The 16,728-nt window shown below is 45.2% G+C and overlaps 2 protein-coding genes across 3 annotated transcripts in view; one reads left to right on the top strand and one right to left on the bottom strand.

Annotated features, from left to right (window-relative positions):
• The window catches only part of JKAMP (JNK1/MAPK8 associated membrane protein), a 40,904-nt gene extending 35,641 nt beyond the window's left edge, over positions 1-5,263 (bottom strand). Inside the window, exon 1 of one of the 2 annotated variants that reach the window (XM_072761668.1) lies at positions 5,187-5,263. The gene's annotated coding sequence lies outside the window, so the exon portion shown is untranslated. The remainder of the gene's footprint in view (positions 1-5,186) is intronic. The other variant, XM_072761667.1, reaches the window with a different exon arrangement.
• Positions 4,978-6,814, top strand: GPR135 (G protein-coupled receptor 135). Its single transcript, XM_026000519.2, has one exon. It carries the CDS (start codon positions 5,096-5,098, stop codon positions 6,587-6,589), a length of 1,494 nt encoding a protein of 497 aa, XP_025856304.2. The 5' UTR covers positions 4,978-5,095; the 3' UTR covers positions 6,590-6,814.
• Positions 6,815-16,728: the final 9,914 nt, after the last annotated feature.

Raw genomic sequence — 16,728 nt, 5'->3', positions numbered from 1 at the left:
GCTTATCTATGTTAAAAAGTAGATATTGCCCATATTTTCCTAAATTCTAATCCAAACCAGAGTGAAACCCTCGCAGTGATATTCATCTCTTCTGTATGTCACCATCTCTCTTGGAGTCAACACTAGGGAAATGAACTCCCCCCACCCCCCACCTCCATGTGACTAACCAGTCACAAAGCCCTACTTGAGTCTACCTTCTAAATACTGCTCACAATTATCCCTTCCCATCCTTGGAAGGGTCTTTCCTCAATTAACCCTTTTCAAGCCAACCTGCTTCCCCTCACTGATCTCTCAGCTCTAGGTACTTAAATGTGCTTGTCATAAACAAAATGACACAAACTTCCTTTGTCTGCTTCCCTCTCTAGTTTGCTGTCACCCGTTTCCTTCCCTTTGTAGTCAAATTTCTACATTCCTGACACTCTGCTCATTGGGTACATTTTCTTCCATTTGTTATTTGACTATTGTCATTCGGTTTCTACCTCATTATTCATTGGAAATTATGCCTGACCTACCTAACTGCCAGATCTTACAGTCACCTGAGTTTTTACCCAATGCATGGTGGGTGCTGCCGCACACTCCTGGCAGGGAAGTGTGGTACATTTTAGAGCAAGCACCTCCGTGCCCTTGGTGCTGGGTCAGTCACAGAAACACTGAAGCTCTCAGGTCACTAGATTAGTACCCAGTCTTCATTAGTACCCACCAGTGCTGCAACTGGGTGGGCCCAGGGCCATCCCCTCATCACCATCAAGTTGCAATGAGTTTTGCTCCAAGTTCTCTAGAGACTCCATAAGAGTTGGGGCACCCTCCTCTTCAACTCCTAAAACCCACAAATTCCATGCCATCCCTCCTTAGGATGATGTGCCTCATACATGTGGGTATGAATTACTTGGGGATCTTAAACTATATTCACATTTATTAGGTCTGGGGCTGGGCAGGGAGGGGGCAGTTCTAGCAAGCTCCCAGGTGATGCTGATGTTACCGGTAGGACTGCATCTGAGTAGCAAAACTTCTTTAACCAATTTATTTTACCCATTTGGATCTAAGCTTTACAGATGAGCCTTCTTTTCACTCTAAAAGACATGAGGAGCCTATTAACTCTCCGCCTAGAGGTGACCTCATGGTCACAGCAACTTTCCTGAGAAGAGGCTGAGAAAATGACCTTACTTTGAAAAGCAAAACAAAATGAAAATCCAAAACACAAGTCCTCTGACTTCTCAATTGGCCTGTATGCCTCATTAAATATTTCACTCATCTGCCTGGCTTTTCTCCCTTTACCTGCTTTTTAATTTTTCTCTACCCCCTCACATTCCACCCAGGGTTCTTCTCCCTCTTCACTCAACACCCTGTCCCTACCATCACATTCATGCCCATGCTTTTAGAGAGAGGCTGACAACTTCCAAATCTCTAAATTCTAAGGTCTAGAGCCATACTGCAGGTCCACTACTTGGTGGGCAAGTCAAACTCATCCGCCTCCTAAAATGTGCCCCACCTCCTGTATTCTCTGCCCCGATGAATGGTACCCCCAGCTCTCAGGCCAGGAACTCACGATTTATCCTTGGCTCCTTGCTCATGCCCTTTTGTCTTTCTGCAGATGTCTGTGAATTCAGCAGGCATCATTCTCTTTCCCTAACTTTAGCCAACAACACTCACTTTTTCCTGTGGAAAACTACCCATCTCTTGCATGCAGCCTTAGCTGGGATGGCCAGATTCTTTCTCGCTGGACCTGGGATCTTGAGAGAAATGACAGAAAGTCTGAAAAATGGCTGAAGTAGACTTAGTCCAATAGTGCTTTAAAGAGATCACCTTCAATTAGTTTCTGCATCTCTACCTGCTATCTCTGCTCTGATTTCTCTTGTTCTTGAGGCTAGCAGTTAGATTTTTCTTTTGTAATTTGAATGCCCTCTATCCTTCCAATAAATGCCTTTTTTGCTTAAGTGAGATAGTGCCCTGTTTATATTGCTTATATCCAAAGACACTAGTCCATATACTACCTCCTTAAAATCTTTTCTCCTTCTTCACTATGCCTTAATTCAGAGTCTTGTCATTTCTCCTCTGGGTATTACAGTGACTTTTCTTAACTGGTCTCCTTGTTGCCAGATTCTCCTATGGTGAGGAAGAGGAATTAAGGTAGAAAGGATTCTAAGTTTTCGCCGTATAAGCCTGATAGAAGATAGGGCCATTTTCAGAGATACAAAACGTTGAGGACCAAGGGTTTTTAGGAAAAGTGGATCATGAGTTCCATTTTGGTCATGTTGAGTTTGGGTACTTTTGCACATCCAGGGAAGATGCCACATAACAAGCAATAGGGTAGGCAGCCCTGGTGGCTTAGCAGTTTAACACCGCCTTCGGCCCAGGGCGTGATCCTGGAGACCCGGGATCAAGTCCCACATTGGGCTCCCTGAATGGAGCCTGCTTCTCCCTCTGCCTGTCTCTCTGTCTCTAATAAATAAATAAAATCTTTTTAAAAAGTAAAAAGCAATAGGGCTTAGGCAAGAGATATAATATGGAATTATGAATATATAATTTTCAAACTCTGGGTGTAGGATGAGGGAGGCAGTTCAGAGCTGCCGAGGACCAGGCCTTGATGGACTCTAACATTTAGAGGCCGATGATGGGGGGTGAACAGGCAGGGGGCATTGAGGCAAACAGGGCAGGCAGAAAACTAGGAGTGTGTGAGGTCCCTCTTGTCTTTCTGAACCATACCTGACCATGGCCTTCCCATGCTTCCAACTCCTATTGATCAATGGCTAGTGCCAGCACCCTATCCGCCCCAATGTAGTTCAATCTGTAACGTGGCATATGAAGTGTTTGTAAGAGCGTGCCAATCAACCTTTATCATTTATCATTTTATGATTTATTTCTCTTCACTCCCTAACCTCACTCACCAGCACCCAAGAGTCAGGTACTCAGGCAATGACCTTCAGACTTTGTACGGGAATCAAATGTCCTTCCCTGTCTTCTCTTTTTGGAGAGTCCAATGTCACCACTTGTGTGAAGTCTTCATCAGCTACCCGAAGAAAAGTCAGTCACCTCAATAGAATTTCATTATATTTTTTTAACAACACCTATGATATTGTAATATATTTGTGTTTGCCTAAAACTGTAAGCTTCTTTGGGCTGAGATCCTTGTTATCTCTGAAAACCTAGCACAGAGATTTGCTAAATAAATTCATCTATTATATATTTTCATCTTAATTCAGTGGTTCTTGGTTGTGGTCATCCTCTCTTCCTCAGGGACATTTTTGTCACTACTGCCATGTTGTGGGTAGAGGCTAGAGACACTGCTAAACATCCTATAATGCAATACTATAATGCATTAGTTTGCCACCTTAAACTTCTATTCATACTGCAAATTTCCAGTAAGATAATTTTCCTTACTGAAGTAGGAATAATTTTCCTTACTGAAGTAGGATAATTTTCCTTACTAAAGTATCCCAAGCACTAATACCAGTGCATTCTAAGATCTGCAGATGTACTGGTCATTCTTTAGAGCAGTGTTTCTCAAACTATACTGTGCATCAGAATCACTTGCAGGGCATATGGCTGGGCCCCACCCCCAGAATTCAGATTCAGTAGATTTCAGGCAGGGCCTCAGAATCTGCATTTCTAACAAGGTCCCAGGTAATGCTAATGCTGTTGGTGTAGGGTCCAAATTTTGCAAACCACCGTTTTAGAGAATGTAAGGGTTTATCACATTTTCCCCCTTTAGAGGCTATGCTCAGAAACTTGGGATGCAGCTTTCCTGAGCAGGTGGGACCTTTTCTGTTCCTGAATCTCCCAGCCAGATACCAGGAGCTGCATCAGTGGTGACTCCCTGGCTGGTAGTAGTTTAGACCCAGAACATACTACATTCCAGAGGACTGAGGAAGGCTGCCAGGAGGGCAAGGAACCAGTGGCTCTCCACCCTCCTGGCCCCATGTGTGAACCAGTAATGGTCCTAAGGTCTAGGCCCTTGAAAACAAGATGAGATGCTGCCTCGTGGACCCATATCCTAGCTCCTCAGAGAAACTGTATCAGAATTACCCGTGCTGTTTAGATTCATGGGCCCAACCTCAGTAATCCTCGCAGTCAACCGGTGAATGTGCACTTTAATAAGCTCACTACCTTAGTGGTTCTCAAAGTGTGGTCCTCAGACCAGCAACATCATCACCACTACCTATAAACTTGTTAGAAATTTAAATACTGGACAGGACCCCAGACCTACTGAACCTGAAACTTGGGCTAGGCCCAGTCACTTTTTTTATTTTTATTTTTTAAAGATTTTTAAAACTCTATTTACTCATGAGAGACACAGAGAGGTGGGGGTGGGCAGAGACACAGGCAGAGGGAGAACCAGGCTCCATGCAGGGAGCCCGAGGTGGGACTCGATCCTGATCCTGGGTCTCCAGGATCACGCCCTGGGCCAAAGGCAGGCGCTAAACTGCTGAGCCACCCAGGGATCCCTCTAGACCCAGTCGCTTGTATTTTAACAAGCCCCCTCTACCTGACGCTGTTGCACGCTCCAGTTTGAGAACACCTGGTTTGTATTATCCTGCCCCTAGAGTTGAAATCTCCGGATCTGGACTGTTTTTCACTTCGGGTTCTAGACGGCTTTCCTGCCTGCCTGCAGGTGCCAGAAACGTCAGCAGGAAGCACGAGGTCCCCAACAGAGGCCTCCTTGTAGGACATCTGTAACCAACGAGACGGATGGAGAGTGAACCCTTGTCGAATGCGGTCATTTATATGACGGCGGGTCCCGCTCTTCCTGGCCCTCTGGAGGGTCCTCTGGAGGGAGCCTGGTCCCCTCTGGGGCCCCGCCCCGCCCCGCCCCCGCCCCGCTGGCTGGCGAAGCTCGCGGAGCGGACGCGGCGGGCGGGCGTCTCGGGGGCCCTGGGTCGGCGGCCCGCCCCGCGCTCCTGCGTAAACACCGTTCCCCGGGCAACGCCTGGACGCCACGTCAGAGCACCGCCGGGTCCCCGGCGCCCGCCGAGCCCGACTCCCGGCAGAGGCCTGCGGCCCGAGCCCCAGGCCGAGCCCCCGCCGCCCCCCCCCCCGCGGGCTGGCGGCCGCCTCCCCCGGTGCGGGATGAACGCCGCCGCGGCCGCCGCGGGGCCCCATGGAGGAGCGGCCGCCGCCGGTCCGCCCGCCCGCGGGGATGGCCTTGTCGGGCAGCCCACCCCCCGGCGTCCCCTCCGCGGTCGGCGCACCTGGCGGGACTTCCTCCGCCGCGACGGCTGCCGCCGTGCTCTCCTTGAGCACCGCGGCGCTGGGGAACCAGAGCGACGGGAGCGGGGCCGACAGCACGGGCGCCTGGGCGGGCGGCGGGGGCGGCGGGGGCGGCGGGCCCCGGGCGGCGGGGAGGCCCCCGCCGGGCCCCGAGGCGGCGGCGCCGCTGCTGTCGCACGGGGCGGCGGTGGCGGCCCAGGCGCTCGTGCTCCTGCTCATCTTCCTGCTGTCTAGCCTGGGCAACTGCGCGGTGATGGCGGTGATCGTGAAGCACCGGCAGCTCCGCACCGTCACCAACGCCTTCATCCTCTCCCTGTCCCTGTCGGATCTGCTCACGGCGCTGCTCTGCCTGCCCGCCGCCTTCCTGGACCTTTTCACGCCGCCGGGGGGCTCGGCCGCCGCGGGGCCCTGGCGCGGCTTGTGCGCCGCCAGCCGTTTCTTCAGCTCGTGCTTCGGCATCGTTTCCACGCTCAGCGTGGCCCTCGTCTCGCTGGACCGCTACTGCGCCATCGTGCGGCCGCCGCGGGAGAAGCTCGGTCGCCGCCGCGCGCTGCAGCTGCTGGCGGGCGCCTGGCTGGCGGCCCTGGGCTTCTCCCTGCCCTGGGAGCTGCTCCGCGCGCCCCGCGCGCCCCCCGCGCCCCCCGCGCCCCGCGCGCCCCCCGCGGCGCAGAGCTTCCACGGCTGCCTGTACCGGGCGTCCCCGGACCCCGCGCAGCTGGGCGCGGCCTACAGCGTGGGGCTGGTGGTGGCCTGCTACCTGCTGCCCTTCCTGCTCATGGGCTTCTGCCACTACCACATCTGCAAGGCGCTGCGCCGGTCGGACGTGCGCGTGCGGCCCCTGACCACGTACGCGCGCGTGCTGCGCTTCTTCCGCGAGGTGCGCACGGCCGCCGCCGTGCTCGTCATGATCGTCTTGGTCGTCTGCTGCTGGGGGCCCCACTGCTGCCTGGTGCTGCTGGCCGCGGCCCGCCAGGCCCCGGCGGCGCAGGCCCCCTCGCCCCTCCACGTGGCGGCCGTCTGGCTGACCTGCGCCAACGGGGCCATCAACCCTGTCATCTATGCCGTGCGCAACCCCAGCATTGCCGTGCTCCTGGGACGCAGCCGGGAAGAGGGCTACCGGACTGGGAACGCGGCCGCCTTCCTGCCCAGCCAGGGCCCAGCTCTGCGGGCCCGGAGCCGGAATCGCCTTGGAAACCGCGGTGCCAACCGGCTGCGAGCTCGCAGGGGGAGGTCATCTTCCAGCCCTGCCAGCGGGATGGGGGGGGATGTGGCCATGTGGGCGCGAAAGAACCCCGTCCTGCTTTTTTGCAGGGAGGGTCCCCCAGGGCCTGTGGCTGCAGCGGTCGAGCAGCCGAAGTCTGAAGGCGGGGATACCAGCCTCTAAGAAGGCTCGCGATGCGTAGCTGGTGAAGGCAAATTTTCCACCTGCTGCGTTTAATGATGCAGGATTCCGGGGGAGAATCGTGTATTTCATGAAGCCAAACATTAAAAAAAAAAAAGAGAGAAAGAGACAAAGGGGGAGGCTTTTACCACTTCCCCCAAACAACATAGGAGACAATGTGCCGCCCTTCTTCAAAAGTGCCAAATGTAAAATGCAAACATTAAAACAATATCAAACCACACAACCAAGCATTGTGAACTGTAAGTGCCAAAAAACGACAAAAATAGAATTCACAATTACCGCTAAGCTCATATTACAGGTATCACACTGTGAAATGAACAAACAAAAATCATTGAATGCCACCAGGATTTGTCTAAATACAGAGTTTCAGGAAAGAATGGAGATCTTCAGGATTACTTGAAGGGCCCTCTAAATCACCAGCATTCAACAAAACTTGAGATTTTAGAACTTGCACCTTTGAGACATGCTTTGGCTGCTTAGGTTAGGAACGAAAAATTCTTATCTTTACACACTCTGGTGTACTTCCCTCCCATCCCATGTCCCTGTAATCTTTGTGGGAAATTTTATACTCATATCCCATTTTAAACCATTTTAGAATTTTGAAATTGTGTCTTGTTGCCATAAAATCGACCATCTGAAGGGCAAGTAGAAGTATGAACATAAAGAAATGTGGCTGTTGAAAACTGTGTACCAAAATTATACCTTACCCTTACTCTCACTTGCTACTTTTGTCTCTAATCATTTTGGAGATGCCGTTCTCAGAGTACTTTCACATTAAAAAGAAATTACTTGCATAGTACAAAATCTTTGCCTTTTGAGGTAAATTTTATTCTTAAATGCATCCAAAAATGTAATTTGAAGTCACATTGATTGAATCAGGTGAGTAATGCCACTTTTATGTATATAAAAAATGAGAGCTCTGTAAAGTAACAAGATTGGTTTTCCTCTGTGGCTTACCAACCCAAGATGATTACAAAAAACTCTAGAGCTATTTTGAGAAGTGGCTGTATTCTTAGAATAAGCATAGTGCTTTCCATGGGCATTATACCCTCCTACATGTGGAAATTTGGGTATATTTGTAATAAAAAAATGAATACTTGCTTTTATAGACATAATTTGTCTAAAATAATGTGGTTGTTATTAGAAAGGGAGAATAGATGTAGTATATTACATGTAATAGGGTGTTAATAATTTGGGTATGAAGTCAGAAAGAAACTTCAAGCTGGAAATGTTTTCAGAAATGTGCAAAACAAAGATGCTTTTTAAAATTCAAAGGCACAATTCAGGATTTGTGTGTGGAAGTTTCTCACAGTAAATGCCACTATTCACAGAATCATTTACTCAGAATTTTAAAAGCTATTTTTGTTTTCTCCCTCTTTCCTTTCCTTTCCTTTCCTTTCCTTTCCTTTCCTTTCCTTTCCTTTCCTTTCCTTTCCTTTCCTTTCCTCCACTGTGCCTCTCTTCTCTTCAGCATTTCACGGCCTTACTTGAATAAGTACTTTAAACTAGATATGGATGACATAATGATTTCAATGTGAAATAGCCACGTTTTTTTCCTTGTATTTAAATATTTTGATGAGTATTTAAACTTTGGTGTAATAAGTGGGTGTATGTCATTATTTTGTAATCAAGGATGGAAATACATGATTCATGTCAGAGCTAAAGATATTTAATTTTTTCCCATGCTCAAACATAAGTTTATAAATTATCTGTATATATCTTGCCACACTCAATATAGACAAAGTAGATGAGATCATCTCTCCTCTTTAGCACTCATTATATATATACAGACTTAATGCAGCTGAACTAACATTTAACAGATATCTATAGTATTTGCCTATTAAAGCAAAATAATTGTGTATTTTTTGGCCTTCTGAGAAAATGGAAGTCATGTCTGGCATTTAGGAAGAAATGATAAAGTCTTCCAGTTAGGAAAGCTATCAGAGAATAGGAATTCAGCGACAATGAGTAAAGTTAGGGATCGTAGGGGAAGGAGGCAAATGTGGTGCAAAATGGGATATTGCCTCAAAAGAAAAATCAAAGGAAGATATTTTAAAATAAACATGGCATGGGGATCCCTGGGTGGTGCAGCGGTTTAGCGCCTGCCTTTGGCTCAGGGCGTGATCCTGGTGACCCGGGATCGAATCCCACGTCGGGCTCCCGGTGCATGGAGCCTGCTTCTCCCTCTGCCTGTGTCTCTCCCTCTCTCTCTCTCTGTGACTATCGTAAATAAATAAAAAAAATAAATAAATAAAAATAAACATGGCATGGAATAAACTTTCTTGGTGAGTGAAGGGAAAATCTGAGAGATTGCAAGTGACAAGGTGGTGGCATGAGAGATGTTAAGGCAGGAAAGGAAGCCCATCCTAACTCTTGGTAGGTAGTGGTAGGAAGTTTTAAGAAAGGGATGGCTTGAGGAAGAGACCATTCTGCCAGGGGCTGTAAGCGTCATGGTTGGCAAAAATGAAAGGGGAAAGAGAGAACAGTGCCAATAAGGTACTAAAAGAAATTACAGTGTTGTTTATTTGTTTGTTTATTTGAAGCCATACAACTAGTCAGTGATAGAACTAGGCCACAGTCTATCCAGACTTGGGAGCCCTGTATTCTCTTCTCTGCCCTCTGTTACTCCCACAAATGTCAGTGGATAGGGAAACTAAGGATGGGAACTTGGGGTACTATTATCTTCAGCAGCAGCAACATCATCACCTTTATTACCATAACCATCATAACCAGCACCACCATCGTCTTCCTCTCCACCACCAACACCATCTATAATTTTGATTTCCTATTTTATATCAGGCAACTTTCCTGGGTGCTAAGGCTACTTGGAGGTAGAAATCACAGAACCTACTTTAAGAGGGCTTACCGTCTAACTGGGGACCTTGTGCTTTGTAGCATTGGCCCTAATCAAGGACTCTACCTGCAGAGAAGAAAAGGTGTAGCATTTTCAGAGATGGTTCTCAAGGGAGACAGATTTAGAAGTGAAAGATAGGTCAAAGCCAGCAGCCAATTTGGTCCCTTTGTAAATACTTAGAGATAGAAATTAATGCCTTGAATAAAAGATGGAGAAAGAATGACTCTCAAAAATGTTTTAAGAATTTATTTGTTTACTTTTTGACAGAGAGGGAGAGAGTATAAGTGGGGGGGGGCAACAGAGGGAGAGGGAGAAGCAGGCTCCCCACTGAGCAGGGAGCCCAATGTCGGGGGGGGGGGGGGGGGGGGGAGGGGGTGGTGGCTCCATCCCAGGACCCTGGGATCATGACCTGAACCAAAGTCAGACGTTTAACTGACTGAGCCACCCAAGATGCCCCATGACTCTCAAATTTAAGACTTAGACTTTTCCTCATGCTGACAAAGTGCACAATTACAGTGATTTTGTTCGAAAAGGAGAAGCTATATTAGGATGCATTAAATATTGCATAATACATCAAGGCCAGAATGTAATCCTTCCTGTCATATTCGGCTCCCAGTTTGAATGTTTCATTTGAATGACAATAACAGCAACAAGTCACACTCAGCCTAATACATACATTACCCTATCTGATCCTCAAAGCAACTCTTTAAGAAGGTGCTGTATTATCACTAGCCCCATTTTACAGATGAGAAAACTGAGGCACAGAGGTGCAATGTGATTTGCCTAAGGTTACACAGGAAGTGTGTGCCAGACATAAGATTTGTACCTCGCACCAATAAAAAATAAATTTATTTAAAAAAAAAAAGGGAAAAAAAGATTTGTACCTCGCAGACTGGCACCAGAAGTCCTGCCTTAACAACTGCACTGTGCTGTCTGTCTCTCTAATTTGCAAAAGAAAGTGGAAAACCTGGAAAAGAGCCAGAGAAGATAAAGACAATTATCAAAGGGATGGGGAAATAGATATAATAAAATGTAAAGGAAAGGATTTGATTTAGAGAACACTTGTATAAGAAATGTGATTTTAAATTATATGAAGAAATTCTGAGCAGTTATTTTCTGATATAATCCCAGCCCTGAATGACCCAATCATCTGTCTTCTCCATTCTTGTTCCGGAGTAGTTGAGCACAACTGGAGCAAAGTCATAGATCAGATCAATTAGTACCCTCTGCACCTAGAATCCATGGCCTCTTTCAGCCCCTCTACCCTCCCAGTAATTTGAAACTTTTTGCTCATCAGCTCACTCTTTTTGCTCACTTTAGTGACCTTTCAAACTTTCTCTGCTCAAACCATAACTGACCCCCCCAAAGATGATCTTTGCTCCTACTTCACCAGGAAAGTAGACACCATCATATTTTAGCCATAAAGCATTATAAACGACATTGCATTTATACCAGTCCTCAGCTCTGTCTTTCCAATAGTAAAGAAACGGGTGCTTTCTCCAGCCTCAGGAATCTCATGCTAGCCTCTCCTCAGTATCCTTCGTCTGGTACCCTTAGTCTTTCCCACCGAACCAATTCCTTCCCATGAGCCCATAAGCTCTCACTTAAAAGGAAAAACCCCCAAAGCCTCTCTTCTTCTTCCTTCCCTTTTCTCTCCCTCAGCTCGCTGTCTTCAGCTGAACTTGTCAAAAAAAAAAATTGCCTATACTTTATAGCTGATCTAAATCCTAGTCTATGATTTTAATGGTGCAATAAAGTTGTCATTTTTATGCAATTCAATTTTTTCCTAATTCTCTCTTCTGCTGCATAGCAAATAACTTAAGATGGTGGCACCTAGGTGCTAGAGGCTTATTTAGCACCAAGCATTGATAACCATCAATCCTCAGTGGTCATCCGTCTGCCCTGGCATCCGCCAATCAGTCTCCAGCCACATCCAAAGTTTGCTACATGATTATCCCCCACTAAGTCCAGGAGGCTCCAGCTCTAACTGTAGACCACTTTAGAGCTCTTCTTTGAACATGAAAAAATTATTACTCCATCTTGGCATCATGGAGGGCTGTGCCACATCCACAGTGCTATCTCTGGATCTTTTTTTTTTTAATCATTTTTAAATATTTTTGATTATTTGGTACTTTTTGGTGCTGTTGGGTCAATAAATCAAAGTGATACACGAAGTATACATTGGGAGTTCCATTTGTGGAATGGCAGTGAGGATCTCTGTGGACCCACACCAGTGAAACAAGTATAATTGGTCAAAATTATTTAAAAAGCAACCATTTGAAGTCCCTGGAAATTGTCGTAACAGCAGACAGCAAATGAAAAAACATTTATTCAAGAAAACCTACTGTAATTCAATAAGAAGACCAAGAGCCAGTGGCATCTGAATTATAAACCCACTCGCTCTCCTTGCTCCCAGCCCAGTGTGACAGAAACTCCACTTCAGGCCAGTACAACCAAGGACATGGGGCTCCCTCTTTCCCAGCTCCCCGTTGAGGACTGGTATCTCCCTGGGAGGAACAGGCCATGAGAACTTCTCATTTTTCAGCTACATGTTGCAGAGGCTCAATTCCAGGTGAGTGTAGCCAAGAGGTTATAAATTCTCTTCTTCCACTCAACCTCCACTCCTAGGACAGATGCTTGGTCTCAGGGAAAGCATGCTGGGGATACCGGGGTACTTTTGTCCTCAACTCAGCTCATTTGTAGGATGGAGATTCCATGCTGGGACAGACAAGAAGACCAGAGGCTCCTGCCCACATGCAGTACCTTGCTCCTAAAGCACGGTGTCACTCCAAAAACTGTAGGCCACTGTCCCTGCCCCCAGCCTCAGAGCTCTGGCTCAGATAATTTGGCCAGGGGTATAGACAGGACTTTAAACAGAGTGCTAAAGCTCTCCCCAAAGCAACTAAATTTATGTGAAACAGAGTATGGGGAAGTGTAAGTCTAAGGGCATTCCCGATACAATGGAGTTTTGGTGGCCTATATATATATATATATATATATATATATATATATATATAGAGGCTATTAGCTGCATCAGTGAGAGAAATGAGCTAAAACATTCTCCAGCTGGTTTACCAGAGAGAACCAGGGAAAGAAAGAGCTAAGAAAAGCCTTGAATTACAGTTGAGTTTTAAAAGTTCTTTGTTTTAGATAACAGTCTTTTATCTTTTGCAAGTATTTTTCCCCCAGTCTATGGCTTATCTTCTCATTATCTTGGCCTTTTCAGCATAAACAAACAAACCAACCAACAAACAAACAAAAAAAACATGAAATTTGACAATTAAGACCCTGACAAAAAGACAGAGTCATTCTTATCAATTAGAGTCTTCTCCTCCCCTAAGGGGAACTTTGGAAATTTGTGGGAGCATTTTTGGTGTCACAATGTAACTGGCACTTAGTGAGTGGTGTCTAGGAATGCTAGATGTCTGGCAAATAACATAATACTGTCCAGTGAAGAACCGTCCCTTCATTCCAGACAGATTTCAAATGTCCCACCAGATGCTGAAACAGCTGAAAATCTATGAATCATTATTTAATTCCATACATTTAATCTGTTCTGCATAGAAACACAATATTTTAACTGTGGTTTTAACAGACACCGAAAAGTTCCCTGAAGTGCAACTGTTTTGTAAATAGGAAATTTATTATATTTGTTCTTTTTTTTTTTATTTATGATAGTCACACACAGAGAGAGAGGCAGAGACACAGGTAGAGGGAGAAGCAGGCTCCATGCACTGGGAGCCCGACGTGGGATTCGATCCCGGGTCTCCAGGATCGCGCCCTGGGCCAAAGGCAGGCGCCAAACCACTGCGCCACCCAGGGATCCCTATTATATTTGTTCTATTTAAGTTTTTATGAAGCAATAGTCACCATTTTATTTTTTTTAAGATTTTATTTATTTATTCATGAGAGACACAGAGAGAGAGGAAGAGACATAGGCAGAGGGAGAAGGCTCCATGCAGGGAGCCCGATGTGGGATTTGATCCCAGGACTTCAGGATCACGCCCTGGCATTAAACCGCTGAGCCACACAGGGCTCCCAACAGTCACCATTTTAGAAAGCTATATCACAACTTGCCACACTTCTCCAGGTCATGGATTGTGAAGAAAACACTAGGATCTGTCTGCATCTGTAGCTCTTGCAAACACTGTGATTCTACATTGAGGTATAAACATCCAACTACTTCACTTTGTGTATTTTGCAGTAAAAAAAAGAACTACTGGTGACAATAACAGATGGATGCTAGACATTTGGCCAAGAAAAAAATCTGCCTAATATGATCTCAAGGGTCCCAGTACATGGGCCAGCATAGAGGAAACAATTGTCCCCTTGTTCTCTCTCAAGAAACCTAAAAGTGTCACTGAAAATATTTTTAACTCTGCCTTACTTGTGGCTGCAGGAACTAGAGACAAACTAAAGGAGAGATGCCAGAGTTCACCCCTCTCTGGTGGTCGTTAACCCCTGCCCATTTCTGGATGTCAAGGGCCTAAGCCAAGTATCTTAGTTTCTTGACAGCACAATGACACACGCTCCCATTGTGAAGCTGGCAGGGGTTCTTAAACAGCTTTTCACCTGTGATTACAAAGCCTGAAATACTCTTAATTCCCCACAAGGAGGCTCCATTATCAAGTATAACAGTTTTCAAAGGGGTGGGAGAGGTGAGGGGAATACAACCATTTCTCACGGTGTTTTAAACTCCCATAATCTTTAAATGCATTAACATTCTTACAGATTACAGTTCAGCTCTCATTCTCGTATAAAAAAGTCGTGTATCATCTTAGTGCTATGCAAAGCTAGGGAAAATGCATCACGTATTAAGTCCACAACTTAAGCTGAGTATACAGAGCAAGACAAAGGGGGAGAAGATGGAGATTGGTAATTATAGGAACAAAAATTTAAAAGAAATTTCCTTACCCTCAGTTATTACTTTGACCCAATAGTTGTCGCATAGGTCAAATTTTGGCTTTACAAGCCAAATAAGAAAAACTATGGCTAACATTATTTCCCTTAAGAAAGCAAACCATTCATTATTACCAGTTCAGCAGCTCTTTTCTTACTAACACATATGGCCATGGCATTGTTTTAATATCACTCTTTAAAATTAAAGTAGTGAATACTTCTTATTGGATGATGTAATATCTTAAAATATTGGTAGCAACATTTCTAAATGGCCGTAAGTTTGACTAAATACATAATAAATAATTTTGCAATTAAGATTTTTTTCAATGTACGGCATTAAAACTAGATGTAGCACTGTATGATGTTAAACTTTTCCTTTGCCTCCTTAAGTTTTCTGAAAAAAACTTAGAACATGATTAGTGCTATACACGTTTAATTAACTTTGTGTTTACATCATTTGTAACATATGATGTGTGAATAAAATATGTAAGAGCAACTGATAAATAAAGCAAACTTCCTTACACGGAAAATGGAAGTAGGTTTGTAATTTAGAAGTTTTCTAAGATTTTATTCTTCTTTAGAGAGTAGAATTGGGAGTCTGAGAGGAAGGAGGAAATAAGAGGAAATGCAAGGAGGGTAATCTTAACTGGGAGCTCATAAAAAGAATGATTTATATGCATTAGCATGTCTTCCTTGTCCTCATCAGCCCCTTTGCTGCCAGATGGGTCTCTATTTTTTGAGTCAATTGAATTTAAGCATCACTATTATGCTTGAAATATAAGAGTGAAATTGGCTTTCCGTGATAACTTTTTAAGGATCACTGGGTGCCCACGCAACCAGCTTCTCAATGTCTGGTCACTCTTCTTAAAGGTCATGACCACATCTAGCTGACCCTAGTAATAGAGTAGACCTACTGGCTTTCCTCAGGTCAGCCTGAGCCAAGTGGTCAGGAGCTCACTGAGACTCACAGATGCCCCCTGTGCACGCGGAGGAGCCTGGTTTCCTTGGGGATGCTCAGGCTTCTTATTAACGCCCCTTCCTTCCCTCTGCCAGCATATAGTGGTAAAAACCTGCAACTTCTATTCCCCTACATGGCTGGGGAGCCTCTCCTATCTTCCCCATAGAAGGGACAGGAAATTGCATTAAAGCTCGCCCTGATTGCTCTTAACTTGTATACGGACCCACCTTTTTAGAGGAAAGAAAAGAGTCTCCTGGTTTTGTCTTTGGAAATGGGATGTTAGTCTTATATATAGTCTTACATTAAGGCTCACACTAGATAGACTGTCCCACAAAGACCGTCTCTGGGAAGTGGGAATGGTCGGGTTCTTTTAGAAATTGGACACAAGGTAAAGGCTGGATGGGAATGTTTTTTCAGTAGTGGATTTCTTGTCTTAATTATGTGAGGCACACACACATCCCTTTTAAATGCTAATTAAAATTCCGTAAATTCAGGGTTCACAGAATTTGGTAAAAATGCAAAAACAGTGGAGGAGGAATCAATATAATCATATGTAAATTATTTTCTACTGAACATTCCCTAATGACTGTCTCCTAGATTTCTTCCTGTGACCTACTTTGAAGGGAGAAGAAGGGAGGGGAGGGGAAGAAATCCCTTGGTAGTGAGAGGAAAGGTAGAGAAGGGGACTAAGGAGGAGGGGGAGGGGTAAAGAATATTTTAAAAGGTAAAAAGAGGGGAAGAGAGAAGTTGGCTGCAATTATGTGGTGTCAGATGAGCAATAAAAACTTCCTGCATTTGTTAGTTTGACATATATTTATTGAGCATCTGCAATGTGCCAGGCTCTCACACCCTAATGGAAAGCAGGGAAATAGTTATGTTGTCTTGTAGAGCATAGAGACTAAGGGAAGCAAAATTTATTAAATAAATACATTTATTAAAGAAAGTAAATTAGATTGCTGACAGATTCTTAGCTCATTCTATTTTTATACTATTCCTCTCATCCTCTGTGTGTCCATAAACCCAAATGAATAGAAGTGAACTACTCGACTATTAAAATATCATGTTGGTTCAAAAAAAATCCTCCAATTTATTTTTTTTATTTTATTTATTTATTTATTTTTTCTTGAGAGACTTAGAGAGAGAGAGAAAGGCAGAGACACAGGCAGAGGGAGAAGCAGGCTCCCCACAAGGAGCTTGATGCGGGACTCGATCCAGGGACTCCAGGATCACACCCTGAGCAGAAGGCAGCCACTCAACTGCTGAGCCACCCAGGTGTCCCAACATCCTCCAATTTAACCTTATTTTTCCTTTTGCTTTCTTAATTGGGGTAATGTTTTTTTTTTATTACTGCATGTCTACATATTTTAAAGGAGCTGATAAAATATAGTTGTTCATTCCCATATTGTCTAC

Source organism: Vulpes vulpes, chromosome 6 (assembly GCF_048418805.1).
Source record: "Vulpes vulpes isolate BD-2025 chromosome 6, VulVul3, whole genome shotgun sequence".
In the NCBI taxonomy this organism is placed as follows: Eukaryota; Metazoa; Chordata; class Mammalia; order Carnivora; family Canidae; genus Vulpes; species Vulpes vulpes.
The sequence above is the reverse complement of the archived record's forward strand: the minus strand, read 5'-3'. Positions and strand labels throughout refer to the sequence as shown.